Here is an 18214-nt window from a genome sequence, read left to right as displayed (position 1 = left end):
ATAGCTCAGGTTAACTTCACCGAAGGCAGTTTGTATGCATTTAAAAGAAGACTTGGGGGGATATTTAGTTCCCAAATGAAAACAGAGATACTGTTAGGCCTTCTTTATCCACAGGAATCAGGAGGACTTGCATGCCCGTTTTGGGCATGTGAAAGGCTAGTTACTCAGCCTAAGTGTGCCTGTCTCCTTAAGAATTAGAAGCATACCAAACTGTTGTCGCTGGGACAAGTTTCTAAAGTCCTGGGCAATTTGCTGAGAAAAAAAATGTAATGTCAGATTTCTCCCATGAATCTGATCCCAGGACAGATTTGACTGAATATTACAGGCACAGTGGGATTTTAAAAGAATTGTAGGCATGAAAGGAGGATTTTTAAATGCCAAGAGGTTTTAGAATTAAGCTTTACCCAGCCTTAACAAAGCAAAGAATACATACTGGAATGTTTTTGTAATTGAGAATTGCATACATCTTGCTAACTATCTAAGGTATCTGGGTGAGGTGGCTGGTGGGGGAGGATTCATTCATTTACTTTTTCCTTACATGTTAGTTGGGAAAGCTATAGTTACAGGACTTGGACCTGAAGTCCTTGTATCAATTGTATTTTTGGAGTTACAGAATCACACTCTGATCTACTGACATCTTTTTTTTCACCTATATACCATTTATTTCCTAGATCTATATGGAAATTTTAACTGGCAAAAATCTCTTTCCTGCTCTGTTGCTTCTGCTGATCTCATTTTAATAGCTTAATAGATGAGCATCCGTGACATGTTAATTGTAAATGATTATTTGCTATTAACAGCTTCCTGTCACATCCTGCCCAAATGATGAGATACTTTTTTAAAAAAATTGTTATTATTTGTCTAAACTAGTTAAGTTGAAAAGCTCTTTTCCTCCGTATGTTTATTTTCTGTTTTGGACTAAGTATGTACTCATGGAGTGAGTGCACTGATGTAACTCTGCGTTTGGTGACCTTCCTCATGGGTACCCTGGCCAAGGGTAGCCAGGCCAGACTTTCTCTAACTGCTGCTGGCTTGGTTGGAGTATATATTTTTACTTTCTTTGGTACTACTTATTAATCCATCCTTCCCTCACAGGCCCTCCAGCCTGGTGCAGTTCAACTGATACCAAAGAGATCGGCGCTTGAAAAGACCAATGGTGCCACCCCGGTCTTTAATCCCAGTGTTTTCCACTGCCAACAGGCTCTGGCTAACCTGCAGCTCCCACAGCCGGCATTCATCCCTGCAGGTGAGAACAGGGCTCTGGGCACCGTGAGTTGAGTGATGTTGCGAATGAATACAATGCACCATGCCAGCTTCCAAAGAGTGTTTATGTGAGGGCTATCAGCAGGTATTTTGATTAGAAATAAAACAAGGCAGTGATGCTTGATCTGCTTGTATAGAGAACAAACTGTGTTTCAGTGATTCCTGACAGTTGATGGTTTGCGATCCAACTAGCAAACTCTTCAACATTTTTCTTTTTAGCATTTCTTAATTGTTGCTTCTTATGTTTGATTCACTTGTTTCGACCTCAAATTAATTCCTTGACTCTTAGGTATCAGTTTCAAAGACAATGGTCTGCGCTCAGAAAAAAAGTTTCTGAGCTTCAGCATTACAGAAGTAGGGAGTCCATATATTTTTGATATGCCAAAGATAGTTATAATAAAAGTACCCTTAAACTTATAGGACAATACAGTATATTATATATATAAAAAACAACTGTCTTTAGCGTCTAACTCTTAAACCAGTTAATATAAAATATATAGCCGTTTATCATATTTTCCTGACACTTTGTGGCATATTATATTACCTCCTACATTCAACTATATTTAATAGCATAACTGTTTTGCACTAAATTGAAAAGAAAAATTTAAGCCATAATTTATTTCAAATAAATATCAGATGAAGTGAAATACTTTTCTTCTAGTGGTTCAATACTTTGAGAACAAGCTTAAAGTCTCTTGGGAATAAGTTGAAACTACTAACCGCTGGGAATATGGTAGATTTTTTTTTGGATCAGAATCATAAATGCCTCAGTTTGGAAATTGTTATTAAATTAAAATGACATGCTTTAAAAATTAATTTAGAAACCTTGCTAATTATATAAACACACTAAGTACATAATATTGTATACCTGAACTTGAAGAAACCCATTGGTTAACTGATACATTAATCAGTTAATTCATTTTGAAAGAAGCCATAAAAAACCAGTCTTTTGTCTATTTACTAACTACAGTAGTTCTTCAGGATATCATTTCAAAAACACAATTTTATCATTTTTTGGCTTTTTTTTTTTTTTGCTGGATTTGAAGTCTAGATTTATAAGCAGAAATATCAGAAGAATCCCTTTCCCTGTGATTAATAGCAAAATAAAAACCTGTCAGGCTGAGAGCACTTTCTGGATGAAAAGCCTCTTTGCCAGATGTTCTAATGAAGTCCTTGGCTGCGAGGTGGAGGAGGCAATGGTGATAGCTTAGTTCTCTAAGTAAAACTTACTGGCATGAGGGACCACATCCTGGTGCATATTTTGAAAATCATATGTGTTGATTAAACACAGTTGGTTAAAACTCTCCCTTTTATAATAAAACTCATTTAGGATGCATTTGTCCAAAACACATGTCATTTAAGTGAGATAAGGACTTTCAAGAAAAAGATCAATGTTCATTTTCATACCTAAGAATCCAAGAATTACTTTGATTACTTGGGCTTGTGATCTTAAAACTCAGCTGTAATTGTAAGCATGGGACATTACTGGATTTGCATGTGCTGATTAATTGATATTGCTGAGAATATCTTTCTAGTTAAAAATTATCTCTATCAGTAAAGCTTTAATAATGAAATCTCTGTTTTCTTTACTTTTCACGCTTTTCTGCATGGTGTGCAGGGCCAATACTGTGCATGGCACCCGCTTCAAGTATTGGTAGGTTTTGTACAAAAATTCTCAACTTTTTCTAATCTGAAAAGAAGTGATTTTCTGTTGTGACTGTGAAAGGGATGAGTGAGTGAATGATGTGGCTGGACATTTTCTGAGTATTTAAGGTTTACTATGGTGTGGTCTGTTTTTGTGGAGTCGTAATTGGCTTACACCATGAGTCCTAGTTGGTTGCCACTGTGGCCAAATACCCTGCCACTTCTCTGTTTTCACCCCCAAAATTGCAGCTGAAATATTTCAAAACATTTCCTTATCTAGCCAGAAAGGGCAGTTTTGTTCTTAACTTCACATCTATCACTAAGAAATTATTCCTCCCCAAACAAGTTATCCTTAAGGTCAAAATCATTCAATACTCAGATGTTGCGAAAGGGTGAGTTAAGCAAAGCTAGAGCATCCTGTAGTGATTTGTGAGGATTTCTGTAGTGTGCTGGGATGAAATGCCATCTGCATGGAAACCAGGCACATCAGAATCATTTCAAAATGACTCTTTGTGGGGTATGTGTTTTTTTAAATAATCAGTTACACACATATCCTTTAATCAGCCACCAGTACAATATGGTAGCCATCTTGAAACCATTTTGTACATCACTAATACTGAAGAAGACAAGGAAAGTGACTTGTTTCCCTCTCAGAATGCCTAGGGAGTTCACAGCTTCTGTAGTTCCCACAGGCCCCAGAAACACACCAGAGGAAAATAGCACTGTTTGATACAGGGAGGAACTATCCCACCTCACCCTGCCATCTCATCTCAATCCAGTTTCTTTCGTCCTTTTTGAGGGTTTGCAACAGCTCAACCTCTATCCCACTGGTCAACCAAAGTAGACGCAGAGCCCAAAAGGGACAAACAGGATTACCAAGATAAAAAAAAAGTCAAAATGGCAACCACATAGTAGTAGCATTCACTGGTAGGTGAGGCCTCTGATACTGGCTTTGCCCTGTAGGAATGAAAAACATTTCCATTGATACTAACAGAAGCATTATATGCATATGATTAGAATAGACTTTGGGAAGTTGGTGAACCGTGTCTCTGTCTTTACATTTTGTGACTCTGCTCCCTTGCCCTTTCCCTGAAGGGCTCCGTGTAGGAATGCAAACTGCATGCTTCAGTGCTGCTGCTGCCCTGTGTAGCTGTTGCGCCCACCGAGGGAAAACAAGGGTGTTTTCAGAGTTGGCATGTGATACAATGAGGGCTGTCTATAGGTAATGGATAACCAGAGATGGGCAGGAGAGATAACTACAGAGTTTCTGTTAATCACCATTTGGGGTACATTTGTGTTTCCTATGATGTCCCATGGGATGATTGTCCTCTCTCCAGGCTGTTCACTTTCTCTGTAGACTGGCCGAAAATCTGAATTCAGTCGATGTAGATGTCAGTTATTACCTACGCATGCTTACCATTTAAATATTAATTCTTTGGTTTGCTTTCCAAAATGAGCTCAAAATAAGAAAAGCATCCCAAAAGCTTTCAAAATGACATAGAAACTAGAAACGGCAAAGAGAAATCATCCCAAAAGAGATGTTGCGGCTGCTGGCCATTGTAGCTGTAATATTTGCAATGAAGACAGGATGTTGTCGGACATTTACTATGAAGCACCCCCTTGGAAAGTTAGGTTGTTTATGAAACAATAAACAAATAGCCTAAGTTGATTCATAAATAGCCTATGTTTCCAAGGGGCTTGCCAGAGGTGTGCTTAGAAACCTGCATGCATAGACCACTGTAGTCTTCATATCTGTTCCCCTACCATATACCCACCAATCGAACTACCATTTTTATTTGCATGCAGATCAGGTAAGTATATATCCACATATATCTATATATATATATATATATAAAACCGCCCGTTTGCATCTGCAAATCAAGTGACAGCACTCATGTCTGTCATGAGTGAGTGACAGACACCAGTTCCTGACTCCCATTTTGAATGTGCAACGCAGTTACTTGTCCGCTTGACTAGCTATTCAGATAGATAGCCTTGGTAAAATAAGATTTGTCATAGACATCTATTGTCACCCCTTCTGAAAATTTGGCCTTTGAAGTCAACGACAGTGTGATTCTGCTCAAAAACTAAATGTTGAGAATGATTCCATTTTCCTTAATGGTAACTATAATTGGCTTTCCCCTTTTCTCTTTTGAAATTTTTCCCCCTTCCATGCTGTGTTGCTTTGCACTGACTGTGATTGCATGTTGCACCCTGGTGTATCCGTCATGATGTCGTCATGTGGCTTGTTGCTGTGATACCTACCACGCCCCATCCCATCATTTATGTCATGGTTGCATAAATCCTCCGCCCTCTCGTGTGTTGCTTCCGTGGTTTCCTACTGAAAGTGCCCATGATGCACGGTGCTACACCTACCACTGTGTCTGCAGCAACAACACCTGCCACCAGCGTTCCCTTCGCTGCAACAGCTACGGGCAATCAGGTTTGGCCATTTATTTCACCTGTTCAGACCTAAATAACTACAGTGTGTTGGTAAAGCACAGTATATGCTTTTTGGATTGGTGAGAGACTTCAGTCCATATTCTTATGTGTTTTATAAGCAGTTGTTACATTTAGAACTTTTATTTTTGTGTATATTCTGGAGGGAAGCATCCGTCTTGCTACTCATCCTGAGATGAATGGGCAGAGTTGTCTCATTTTTAATCAGTTACAGATGTTCCTCTTGATATGCTGGATGTAGAGCTGTTGCTACCACACCAATCCTCAGATGTATATACTAAATATTGTTTTGATGTTCCCTCATTGGTTGAGGGGAGAATTTATTTTATTTTACTACCATCTTTGGTTATTGCATTTGAACTTTCACTTCGTACAGTCATCACCTTTACTTGCAGATCTACTGGAAAGAAAGATAACACGTTTCTTTCCAAGGCACATATATGCTCATCATTACTCAGTGATTACATCAGAAATTCCTTCTCATGCTGACATTAGACGTGCTTGTGTTGTTTTAATTTTCATTTGCTTTAGGTACTTATAGGCAGAGTCACAATGCAAATTATGAATTTTGGAGGAGTCTTGAAATTGTAAGGAGATACAATAATTATTGGGTAATGTTATGGCCATTTTGCCTTATTAAAGTGGTAACCATGCTTAAGGACAAGTCCCACTGCTGTTTCAGTTACAAGTATGATAACCATATGGGACATAGAGCATTAATTTATTGGGGAAACAAACCACATTCTAACCTGTGCTTTTTTTGAAAAATTAACTATTAGTGGATATGGTTAATATGTCTAAAGTTTCCTGTGATATTGACTATAGTTATTGATTACCATGTCCACACAGTGAACAAAATAAATGGAATTCTCTCAAGAAACTATTTTAATCTAAAATCTTTTTCACTACTATAGATACCCCCATTATCAATAGATGAACTGAATAGCAGCATGTTTGTTTCACAGATGTAGAAGTTACCAGTAGAACAGTAAGTTTCTTTAAGTATTAATATAAATAATATTTGTAGGTTATATCTTTTATCTACACAATTGCATTTGCTAAAAGCTTTGGTAAATATTTTCTTTAATAGACATTGCTTGTAACTTAGAGCTTGATTTAAGCATTCCCAATTTTCCAAACTGAAATGTGGAGAGCAAATATGCGATTTTCATATGAAAATAACAGCTGGTATTGTATTTTCCCAAGGAGCTTACAAATTCCAAAATGTTTTCCCATTATTAACGGGGTATTATTTGTTAGCCAAAGGCACAGATCATTTTTGAATTTTAATCTTTTAACATTTTTTCTACTTTGTTTTTTTTATTGAAATAAAACAAAGTAATTTTGTCACAATTTGATGGAGGTGATTATCTTAAAGACAGTAAGCAGTGCTTCTCCCAAGACATTATACAAAACAGCACTTCCACATTCTGCCACTTTGTTGCTTCCCATGTAAGTCTATCAGAATTGCTCCAGCTGTTCTGAATTTTGAGTGACATACTTTACTAATTTAATCATTATTTTCATTCAAATCGTGGCACTTTTTGGAGTAATTTTTGTTGTTGTTATTTTCGGATTTCCCCCCCCTTCCCCTCTGATTTCCTCTTTGCCTAGTCCAGGGTCTGTAATAGCCCACACTTAATTTGAGCAGTCGTTCACCTGGAACATGTGACTTTTGAAGTCACTTAAGACTCTTAGGCATCATAATGAATTAAGTAATTATAGGGACTTACTAAACAAATACACCGATTCTGAACTGCATCCATGAATCATTGAAAGCTTGAAATTCTTACAACTGGAGTGCTTCATTTGGTTGAAGGAGGGAACAGTTTAATTCTCTCAATCAACTAGTTCCCCAGAACCTCACTCATGATTCTTTCCTGCTGAGGACACACAGGCCCAGAACACTCACTGTTCTGGACAGAGCATATAAATCACTGCACATTAGATAAATAGGTCCCTTCGATCATAAGGAATGTTTTAAAAAGACCTTTGAATACACAGAATAACTGAAGTAGCTGTATTATTTGTGATAGTTTTCAGGGGTAATCATTTGGGATAGTGGCAACTTGGGAATAGCGCCAAACATGAGAATACAGGTTTTGTAAAACTTGCCTGATTCTCATGGGCTGCTTCACATCGAACAAAAGTTGTCAAATATAATTAACTTCATACCAGAACATGTTTGGGAATGGTGATTCCATTTTGCTTGATTCCATCAGAAAATTTAGAGGTATTTGGCCACCATAATCATTTCACTATGTAACGGATGCTGAAAATAAAATGTAATTTTCTAAAATACTACATACCCAAATTTCACACTTAGGCTAGTTCTGCGTGGCTCCAAAACATTCAGATAAAAAGTTTAAAGTTTATCTAATATTTGCATACTTCAAAATGGTATCAAATATGTTTTCTCAATATATGGCTGTTGGAGGAAGTAATGGGCGGGTGGGTGTTCATCAGAATGTTTTGGCATTGTGGAGATAACGCCTTGAACAACTGAGTGCCTCTCTGTTAACCCAGGGCAGTTGTCCACATTAGCACTCGGTGAGAACCACAGACTATCATAGTAGATGACTCTTTAGTGACCATTTCCAACAGCTCAGTTTTCATTTAAGTATTAGTTGTGTAGTGTAATTGTACACTACAGTTTTCAACAGCTCAATTTACATCCGCAGATGTAGAATATGAAATTCAGAGTGGGGAATATGTTGGCATATGGTTCACACACACAAATGGACCGAGAACCAAGTATCCTGACTCCTACTTCGATAACCACTCCAATACCAATATTTCTCACTTTCTTTTCTTTTTTTTTTCCATTTCAGTTGACATTCTGAACAACAGAGTTACAGAGTATCAGAATCTCTCCGTGAGAACCTCCATATGGCCTTTTTATATATATACACGTATGTCCTCTTCCACCAACACAACAATAAGCATGGTGCAGTCAATATCTTAAACAAAACAAACATACCAACCAACAAATTCAAATACAAAATAAAGCATTAAACAATCAAGGAGATGTTAAAACACAAATAGAAAACTAATAACTAACATCTATCTCTCTTATTTGAATTATTAGGTAGAACACCATAAAATTTTGTAATTCATCACACTATTCTTTGTGATTTCCCAATAACGATTATGCTGAGTGGATGTCTACAGTGGACTGCTTACTGTGCATTCTTGGTGGATAAATGTCCGTTTTGAAGTGTTACCTTACTGTTTTGTTTACACAGTAGTCTATTGGGTTGATTCAGAATGTAACAAATAGATCCAATACCAGTTTCCCCATTATTGTACCGTGGTGTGTTGTGTTAGGTTTTTAACATACTATATAGTGTTTTGCTATAATGTGTGGTGTTTGGTTTCAACTAAAATGTTATTAGTGGGAAACAGAAACACATGTGCTTGAAAAAACCTAACAGGCTAATGTTAATATGCTCACTCTCTCTTTGTAATAGTTCTGTAAGTTTCTTGAGGCAGACATTTAAAAGGCCTCACTTTTGAGTGTGTCCAAAACATGATCATAAACATGCACGTGTATAATTTGTGCCTGTAGATCTGACCTTGCATAATACAATCACGTTACTAGATTTTTGGTTTTTTTTTGGTGAGAGAGAAATAATTACCTGATAAAAAACACCGGGAATTTCTTAAAACATTAACCCTAATTTCACTCCTTAAATAGCTTGAAAAACTAGAATTTACCTTTAAATGCATTTCTCAGCATTTATACTAAAAACTATGGGAAGTGCCCATTACATTTTCTGTGGCTCAAGGATCCTGTCTTCTGGGTAGAGTGTCTAAAACTGAGCCATTTGTAATCTTCAGCTGAAAAATTGGTTCTTGGAAGCTTAAAGGTATTCTAATTACAGGTTATAAATTAAGCAGAGAGATGGGGGCGTGGAGAGAGTTCTTACATATTGAAGGAAAGTATGTAAAAACCATTGCAATGTAACCTTTGATACAAGTGCCATTTTCCGAATGCAAATGGCTTGTGCTCTTTAGGCTACTCTTTGAATAATAAGATGCAATCTGGAAAAGTTCAGTCAGGGTGAAAGAGAATTGGCTCCAGGTGGGGCCTTTCCTCCCCAAATGGACAATCTTTTCCGTTGATCACAGTTGGAGCCTGAGTATAGGTTTGGAGAGATGGCGGGGCTGAGGAGGGAGGTAGGGAGATAATTGAAATTACTTTGATTTATGTAAAAGTTCTAGGAAGGATGTCCACAGGCGTCTTCAGCTTCAGTTCAACTGAGTTTCCAGTTTTGTCAGTCGCTTAAGTGAAGGAGCAAGCGCCTGTGATATATGTTAAATGTTGCCCATCCCAAACTTCATTAACAACAGAATCTCTCATAGTATAACCAAGCCTCTCTTTTGTTTGTTTGGATTTTTTTGTTTTTATATGTATTTGAAAATGATAATAGAGAGGAATAGAGAGATTTTTAGCAACCTTTGGATGAGACCGAGTGGCCACAGTCCACAGAACTGAACTGAACTCATATTACTAATACTTATGAACTCGTTGTATAACCAAGTAAAATAGTCATTCATTCCTATGCTATGTTGTATACCTCCTCCACCATACTCAGTTGTGAAACTTACTGTTATCATATAGTGGTAGAGCTTTATGACATTTTGCATCAATTTAGATAGTTTACTATTTTCTACTAAATATATGTCCTCTCACTGAAAAGTAAAAAATCCTCAAATTTGTTGTGTATAACAAGTTTATTTTCTCCTTCATGAAAATGACAGGCAAAGGGACAGTTTGATTTAGGATACCTTAAGCTAGCTAGTAGTGTTTGAATCATAGAACAAGAGAGTTAGCAAAACCTTTTCACAGCCAGGGCATGGTGACCTGCCCAGGGCGACCTAGCTAGTTGGTAGCAGTTGGACCCAGAAACATCTCCTGACTCCTGGCTGTTCCTCCGCTTCCTATAGTTTGTGCTTTAGAACATTTGTGACTCCATCCCAGAGCAGACCATTTTGGCTCAGTGCAAAAGAGCGAAATTAGCTCTTGGGTAACTGATATCCTGTTGATCTGAATTCTCCATCCAAATCATGATCATCAGTGATTTCCAAATGATCTTGCTTGGATCGAGCCATTGTCATCTGCTAACAGTATTGCCTGGAGTTAGAGAACAAGAGTGTCTTGATTTTTACCTGTTGGTTCTTTGAACCACTTAATTTCTGTTTCTTAAAATCTTAACTTTGCTAGAGAAGAATATGCCTTTGTGAAATAACTTGTGTTTAGAACTGGTTTTGTTAAACCTGTGCCAGTGCCTCTCTAGAAGGGCAGCTTGATCACATGAATCCAGAAAGGGTGTACCTGAGCTACTCTGGATGTATTCCTTAAAAGAGACAGAGACATTTTCAGTGAAAAATGAACTTTTTTGGTGTTGTTTGACATTCTGATGCAACACACTGTCTCATTGAACTTTTTAAACTTCTGACAAAGATATACGTAGACTAAAAAATACCTCAAGGTCAGCTGTTTGCAAGTTGCTTTCAGTACTAGAAGACATGAATAATGATGTATTTTTTAGTAAGAGTTTCAGTGAGGAGATTCAGGGTAGTTGTATTTTTTGGTGCCACAATTTTTGATATTGTTGGCATTTTGAAGTTACTTTGTATGTGAATTTAAAGAAAGAAAACTCAAAGCACTAACGTTTTGATCAGATGCAAAAGAATTTTGATGAAATGTAATTTTGAGATAGCACTCTTTAAACTAGTTGTGCAATGACTTATTCAAAGTATCTTTATTCAAGAAAAGAGAAGAAGAAAGATAAGTCATGAGATTAACTTTTCAGTTAAAAAGACAAGTCACAAAACTAATCAGTGACTCTAAACAATAATTTACTGGATGAAGTGTATATATAAAATTCTAATCACTTGTGATTCTTTTAGTTAACATTTTATAAGCTTTGTAATCTACAAGGGCCTCTATTTTTATTTATCCAAAATTCATGTTTTTTGTCCATTTCTCTCAGCCTTTTGCAAAAATAGGCAAGCGTGCTGAGACTTGGATAAAACAGTTCATGTATACAGAGAAAATAATCAAAAAGTTTTCTTCAAAGAGGGTTTTAGTAGTGTCAAAAATTTGTAAGAGCACTGTGTGACCATAAGCATATTTTAAAGGGGAATTAAAATCAAATGGATTCATAAAATTGCTAAACACAGTATTTGCTTTTGTAATTGGAGCATGATGCCGCAACTTGCTGTTGCATTTCATTTCACTTGTCTAGAATTTTATTTGTAGTCAGTCGTGATGTCAAGAGCCATCTTCTCCCTACTCCATCAGTCTTTTCCATCCATTTTTGAACATGCTAAAAAGCACTTTGATCTTGCCGTAAGTGTTGTCCTACACCATGAGGCTGTGTTCATGAATGGGCAGCCTCAGCTCACCAGCTCTCCATTTCAGAAAAAGCAGGTACCTCCACCCTACCATCAACAGGAACCAAATCAAATTAATCTTTACAACATGAATCTCTTTTTAATGGCATGACCAGTGAGCGTAGTGACGTCTGAATAAGGACAACATTGGCATTAAATTTTATCCAATAGTATGTAGGGAAGGCCCATGTGCTACTTGGAATGTCATTTGGTCCTCCCCACTCCTTGGAGAGTAGATGAAGATGCTCTTAGGTAAAATGCAGCCACAGGTTTTCAAGTTATTTTAGTCTGTAGGGTAGGCTGTGATGCTTAAAATGAATAGAAACTGGAATCCTCTTTCTTTCTATCTCTTCTACATTTCACACACATTGAAATAGAAACAGGGGAATGTGATTTCCCAATTCTGTTGGCTAGATTTAGGAGGATAGTGGCCTATTAATTTTACCAGTGCCTCTCAAAGGAAATAGAATAAACACTATATAAAAGAGTATAACAACTTTTTTTTTTTTAGCAAGTTTAGTTGCTAGCGTAGTCAGACTGTAAATATAATTGCAAATAGACGTTCTGAGCACCAATTCGCTAATTGGTGCCATGTTTTCCATTTTCTTGTTAGTTAAGGTTTTTATTTTATTCCTTTTTCATATCTTTAATTAACTAGTGAATTTAATTTTGAAGGAGCGTTAGAGAAAGTTTAAGGTTTTACTACATGTATTCAACCCGCCTGGATAGGTCCTAAACTGACACTGAATGAAGCAGGACAAGATACATAGTTCATACCTATTCTTTACAGTTCACAGTTTAAGAACAAACTTAACTTTATATACAAATAATAATTTTTAACTAATTGTATATTTAGTCGTTGCTTTAGCAACAAATCTACAACATGGCTACCTTTAGACATTTTTTTTGTGTGTGTGTGAAAATTTTACTTGTAAACGATACATGGCTTTTGACAGTATGAGCCAGTAGACAGTACAGCTCAAAGCTCAGAAAACAGATATGGGTGATTTTTTTCTAATCCCAAATTCCCATGTGAAAGCTGAATTTGTGTCCTTGTGTGACTTTTTGAGCAAAAAGTTTACAGCATGTGGATTCTAGAATCAGGCTTTATAGCTGATAGAATTGTGTGGAGAGGGTTATTCCACAGAATTTAGATTTCAAAACAATTACTGAGCAGAGGTGAGTATATAGCTCAGTGGTAGAGCTCATGCTTAGCATGCACGAGGTCCTAGGTTCAAGCCCCAGTACCTCCATTAAACAAACAAAACACAATTGTTGTATTTATAGTACAACCAAATCTCTTTCATAACTTACTGAAAATTATTCTATACAAGTGACATAACTGTAGCTACAAAAAATTTTTAGGGAATTATATACTTATACAAATATATCCAAATGAGGATTAAAAGCCAACAAAAGCATAGATTAAAATGAATTCATATTCAGGAAACCATACATACAGATACTGTGGAATGACCCCGTAACAGTGTTGAAGAGACATATGCTGCAATTAACTGATGGTCTCAGTTAGGGTGCGACCGTGTGAGACACACCTTTTTTGCACTTATGTACATAGTCCATGAAAGCAATCCTTGGAGCTTTTTCTTTTAAATATAAGAAGTCTGTGATAATAGTGGGAAAGTTAGTAAGAGAGAGTTATTTCTAAGGCTTTGAGAAGAAGGGTTTGTTTGTTCTTTTTTTTTTGTCGCTACAAGACGTAACTAAAGCATGATGTTGCTTTGCTGTTGTGGAGGCTTTCTAGTTTGCTACAGCTCACCATGAGAGAAGACTGGTTACAGGTAACAGGTCAACTTCAGCTAACAGCCCTAAGCAAAAGTAAAGGTACTTCATCTTTTAGCAAGACTGCTAGCAAAGATTGTTTGGTTTTTTAAATTAAGCCTCACTGTACACGTACACGTACACACACACACACACACACACACACGGCAGGTTTCTGGCTGAGGTTTTCTTTTTTCAATGGTTACAAGCAGTGGAATACCCTGTAAATTGCAGGCTGGATATTCCCAATGGGATCAAGTTTGATTTCATCTTTTACTGAAAATTATCAATTGATAAATATCTGTTATATCAATGAATATGTATTTAAGTGACAAACTGTTAACATTCACCATTATTTCCCCTTCAGGATTCAGAATCCAAAACCAAGTTGGCAACCCTTGAAAGATGTAATGTAACAGTTAAGCCTGGCCAGCATGGAGCATTTTATTCTCTTCAACAAGGGAAAAAAATGCTCCTGGCACAGTTTTATATATGGCTTTATTTACTTTATACTTGTTCAGTGCAAGCTGTTTTCTGATTTACCTTTACCAGATTAGACAGTGCTTCACTGTGTCATTTCAGCCTCCTAATGTTTTAACTAAACAGAAGAGTACCGGCCAAAATCTTACACACATTGGAGCTGGAAATGAATGTTTTAATCAGACCATCTCTGCCAATTTCAGCCCCCAAGTCACCAACAGATCACCATTTATCTTTTTGTTGCCTCCAGGCAATGAGGCCTAGAAAAGGTCAAACTTAGAAAGGTTTTAGGTCAGATCACCATACAAACTTTGAATCCTTTCTATCTTGAGACCTGTCACCCTTACCCTGGAGAAGGAGCCCGTCTTGGGACGGAGGGAACTGGTATTAGTATTGCTACACATTTGGAGAGTTCTCACTTACAGAGAAATGAAAGTAAACCAAAGCCAGAAAGCAATCCAAGCCTTACAATTACAGTTGTCCAATAGCTCAGGGCCAGTTGGTTAGAAATGTCTTTTTTTCCCCTTCACCCTACACTCACTTATAGTTAACCATACATCTAACAGCCTGACCATCTGACCAGCATTTACACTGATACAAGATGTAAGCATGCATTCATTCTGTAGTCAGAATTTCCAGTTGTAACCTTCTCACCAATGTAGTTTCCCACCTTAACCCATGTTCTTGTGTGGACATATCCTTGTGAATCTACAAGCCACATACCTAAAAGGAAAAACGTGTATCACTGTGAAATACATCACAGCTACGTCATATTACTTTGTTTTTTTTTTTAAAAAAACACCTCCGTTACAAGACCTCAGAGTAACCCAACTTTAAGCAGTGCTCATTTCTCCCCAATCACACAACCTAAAGATTTATCTGTCACAGACTTGCATGATTTCAAAGCTTTATTTCTGTATGCAAACGCTTATCTGTTAATGATGGAAACCAAATTATGTTGTTTCTATGTCTTTTGTGTCTAGCAGTTGAGAGAATTCCACGATCATTCTATCATTGGATTCTGGGGTTGCCCTTTTCAGAATAAATTTCCTATTATTGTTGTTGTTGCTTTAATTATTAGAAAAATGAGCCATTTGTTACATGCCCCAAAATTACAGTAATTTAAATTAAGATAAAAAAAAAAGATGCTCCTAAGTATACTTTTTTAAAGGGCTAACTTTATGCATTTACAGAACAACAATCCAGTATAACATAGGAAATGGAAGCACATATTTTGGGCAGAAAATGTCAATTTAAAAATACTTATGAATAAGAAAAATTTTTGTCCTGTATAACAATGATAGATTTAAATAATGATGACAATATTTAATAAATATGAACTATTCCTATAATATTTTGCTTCCAGAATGCAATAGCTCATTCTCTCGACTGCTATCAAATAAGGCAGATGCTTTGATTTGGTTTTTTTCCCCAAGTTATAGTCCTGTACTGCTTGTTTGTGTTTAGACATGTGCATTATGTGATTCATTTTAGTATGCTCTTTCTATGTTTATTTTTTGTTCTTTTAATAAAATGTGTAAACTTCTTTGTTGTCTTTTTTTTATGAATCCATATTCACACACTAGTTCTCTTCAAATGATTTGTCTTCTAGTATATTAATCCTAATATTTGGTAATTCTAATATAAAATTTAAATCTGACTTGGTTCAATGCTATATTTCATACATAGAATAAATTTCCAAATATATACCTTTGAATTGTCTAGCTAATACATCCATTGTGTTAGGTGTATTATTATACCTATACGATTGATGTCACTAACACAAGAAAGACACAGTTGTATCTTACAAGAGAACACTAACATTTTTCAGGTAATGCTTACTGGTTTCTGTTGTGCTTCAGAAATTCTGAGGCATGTTCTAAGATACATTATTAGAAGTTTCTATTTTCTGTTGCTCATTTCCAGCCTGCATCCTCAGTGTAACAAATGAAACCAGTGTCATTTATTTCATTCTTTTCAAGATGGGCATTGGTGGTTTCGTAACAATGGGCTGCATGAATTTTTCCATGAAAACATTTTTCTCTCCCTTAAAATTGGTTTTCGCCAACCAATGGCACAGAAATGAAAGGATACTCATTTTTGTTCTTTAAAGAAAGCAAAATGTTACTTGGGAACACTTTATTCTGTCAGATTTCTAAATCCTTAGAAACACGAATAAGGAACTTTGCCACATCGCCATTTAGTCAGCGGGGTGATGGAAAACTGAGGTGAAGAGGCTTTGGATGAGATGCTGTGGCAGAGCAAAGTAGTAGTCATGTGTCTGCAACAGTGACAAGGCCCAGGAAAGAGGTTGGTTCCTGGTCCTGTATCAGCTGAATCACACAGAGCTACTGGCTCCTCTCCCCCTTGGGTCCCAGTTTACTGTTTCTAAATGTGGTTCCCACTACGGCATTTCTTGATAAGCCAACTTTGAGCCCTTTGATGTGCTGTATATGTTTCTGTGACTGATAATTCCAGCACTAAAACCAGTTCAGTATATAGACATTTACAAGAGGTCTTTGGCCTCTGAAGAATTCAGTTAATGTCTCTCTCTTTGAAGCTGCTGAATGATAGGGAAGAATTCAGGCCAGGCGTTCTGAACCATCAGCAAAATAAAGTTTCTGTTGGCCAGGAGAAAGCTGACCCACAGGCAAAACGCTTTGCACATTTCAACCTTTTCCCAATATATTTTTAAGTCCTTCCTTTTCTCATCCCCCATGGTGGCCTCTTGCCTTCTAGAAGCCCCATGGGTGCAACTTATCAGAACTGCCGCCCCAGGTAGGTTTGTTTTTCCTTCAGAACTTTCCTGTTGGGCATCTGAGGCTACGGAGGGCAGCTCATAACTGAGCTCTAGGAGACAGATCACACTGGTGTGTGTTAGAGACTGCCAGTGCTTAATGGGCTGCCCCTCCTGGGAGTGTTTATATTTAAAAAGGCACGACTCTCCAGTGGGGGAATATCAGATGGCCACCTGTGTAGATGAGGAAGACATGTTTTACTGAAACAAACTAGGCATTGGAGTCACAGCATTGAACCAGCAACCGAATTCCTATGGATGGGCAGTATAGGCGTTCACTACCTCAGGAAGGCCCCAAAAGGAATGCTTGTCATTTTGTTAATGGTCAGGAAAGTTCTCTTAATAGTGAGCCTAAAACACTGACTAGATAGTGAACACCCCGAGATTCCACAGACCTGAGTCCACCCATGTTGTCAGCACCTGTGGTATAGGGCATGGCACAGTGATGGGCCTGACAAATGGTCCCATTTCACGAGCAGCCCCACGCCAACACTTGCTAATATCCAGCAGATGGATGCATGCTCTGCGACTTCTTACTTGACTATTTCCTGGACCAGAAGTGCCCACTGAAACGAGCCCTCCCAGATTTTCCTTTCAGTGCCTGGACTTGCACGTCTCCCTTAAGCAGGAGGACAGCAAGAGTCCGGGGAATAAAAGCCAAGAGCTTTTGATAGAAAGGGTGGCCACCTGGACAGAAGGGTGAAGTCTGTGAGAGGAACAGGAGATTTGACTCCTGTCCTTTCAAATAGGCGCCCTGATCAAAAGCACAGCATTCCAGAGAGGGTGCGGGAATTGGTAGAAGAAGGAAGTTCTGGGCAGCCCAGCATTTTTATGTTGTGCATGAAAAGAGCGCAGTGCAGAGGCAGGCAGGATACTTGGGGCAAAATAGGCAAAAGCAGGGAAAAAAAAAATCAGAGATTTTCCTGATGACAGGGAGGTTTTTCCCCATAAATGATTCAGCACATGACATGTGTGAACACGTGCAAAGAGAGACATTGCTGAAAAATTATACAGTAACTGGATAAACAGCAACAAGCAGCAGCAACAGTGCCTGTGAAGGCAGACAGCCTGCGCCTTAACTGGACCTGAGAGAACGCAGAGGGAATCAGGAGTCCTTGCACGCAGCATGCTTCTAGAGACATGGCTACAGAAAATGGTGGTCAACCCATCAAGGATCAATGTAGTTCTCAAGAAGAGGGTGGAGAAGAATAGGGTCAGGACTGAGACTTTGCCTTTTGCCTTCATGACCTGAAGAGTTGAACAATTCTTTGTTGGGGAAATTGACAGTTAAGAGAGAATCCTATCTGTGTTAATTACATATATAAATATTGTACGTGGTTATTGATGTGCCTTTGTTAACTATTTAATAAATGTATATGTAGTTCATTC

At 37.5% G+C, this 18214-nt stretch overlaps 1 protein-coding gene and 1 long non-coding RNA gene across 12 annotated transcripts in view; one reads left to right on the top strand and one right to left on the bottom strand.

The window, feature by feature from the left end:
• MBNL3 (muscleblind like splicing regulator 3) overlaps positions 1-15574 on the top strand; it is a 118715-nt gene extending 103141 nt beyond the window's left edge. For 7 of the 11 annotated variants that reach the window (XM_074359531.1, XM_074359533.1, XM_010968442.3 and 4 more), the window contains 5 exons: positions 1096-1246; positions 2882-2917; positions 5256-5350; positions 6282-6355; positions 8199-15574. In XM_074359531.1, the coding sequence (XP_074215632.1) occupies positions 1096-1246; positions 2882-2917; positions 5256-5350; positions 6282-6338 (339 nt within the window). In that variant the 3' untranslated portion in view covers positions 6339-6355; positions 8199-15574. The remainder of the gene's footprint in view (positions 1-1095; positions 1247-2881; positions 2918-5255; positions 5351-6281; positions 6356-8198) is intronic. The other 4 variants (XM_010968443.3, XM_010968446.3, XM_010968444.3 and 1 more) reach the window with 3 other exon arrangements.
• LOC123612323 (uncharacterized) overlaps positions 1-18214 on the bottom strand; it is a 155342-nt gene that overhangs the window by 48118 nt on the left and 89010 nt on the right. The gene's annotated exons all lie outside the window — the stretch shown is intronic.

This window comes from Camelus bactrianus, chromosome X (genome assembly GCF_048773025.1).
Source record: "Camelus bactrianus isolate YW-2024 breed Bactrian camel chromosome X, ASM4877302v1, whole genome shotgun sequence".
In the NCBI taxonomy this organism is placed as follows: Eukaryota; Metazoa; Chordata; class Mammalia; order Artiodactyla; family Camelidae; genus Camelus; species Camelus bactrianus.
Note: the sequence above shows the minus strand (reverse complement) of the source record. Positions and strands in the feature narration are given on the sequence as shown.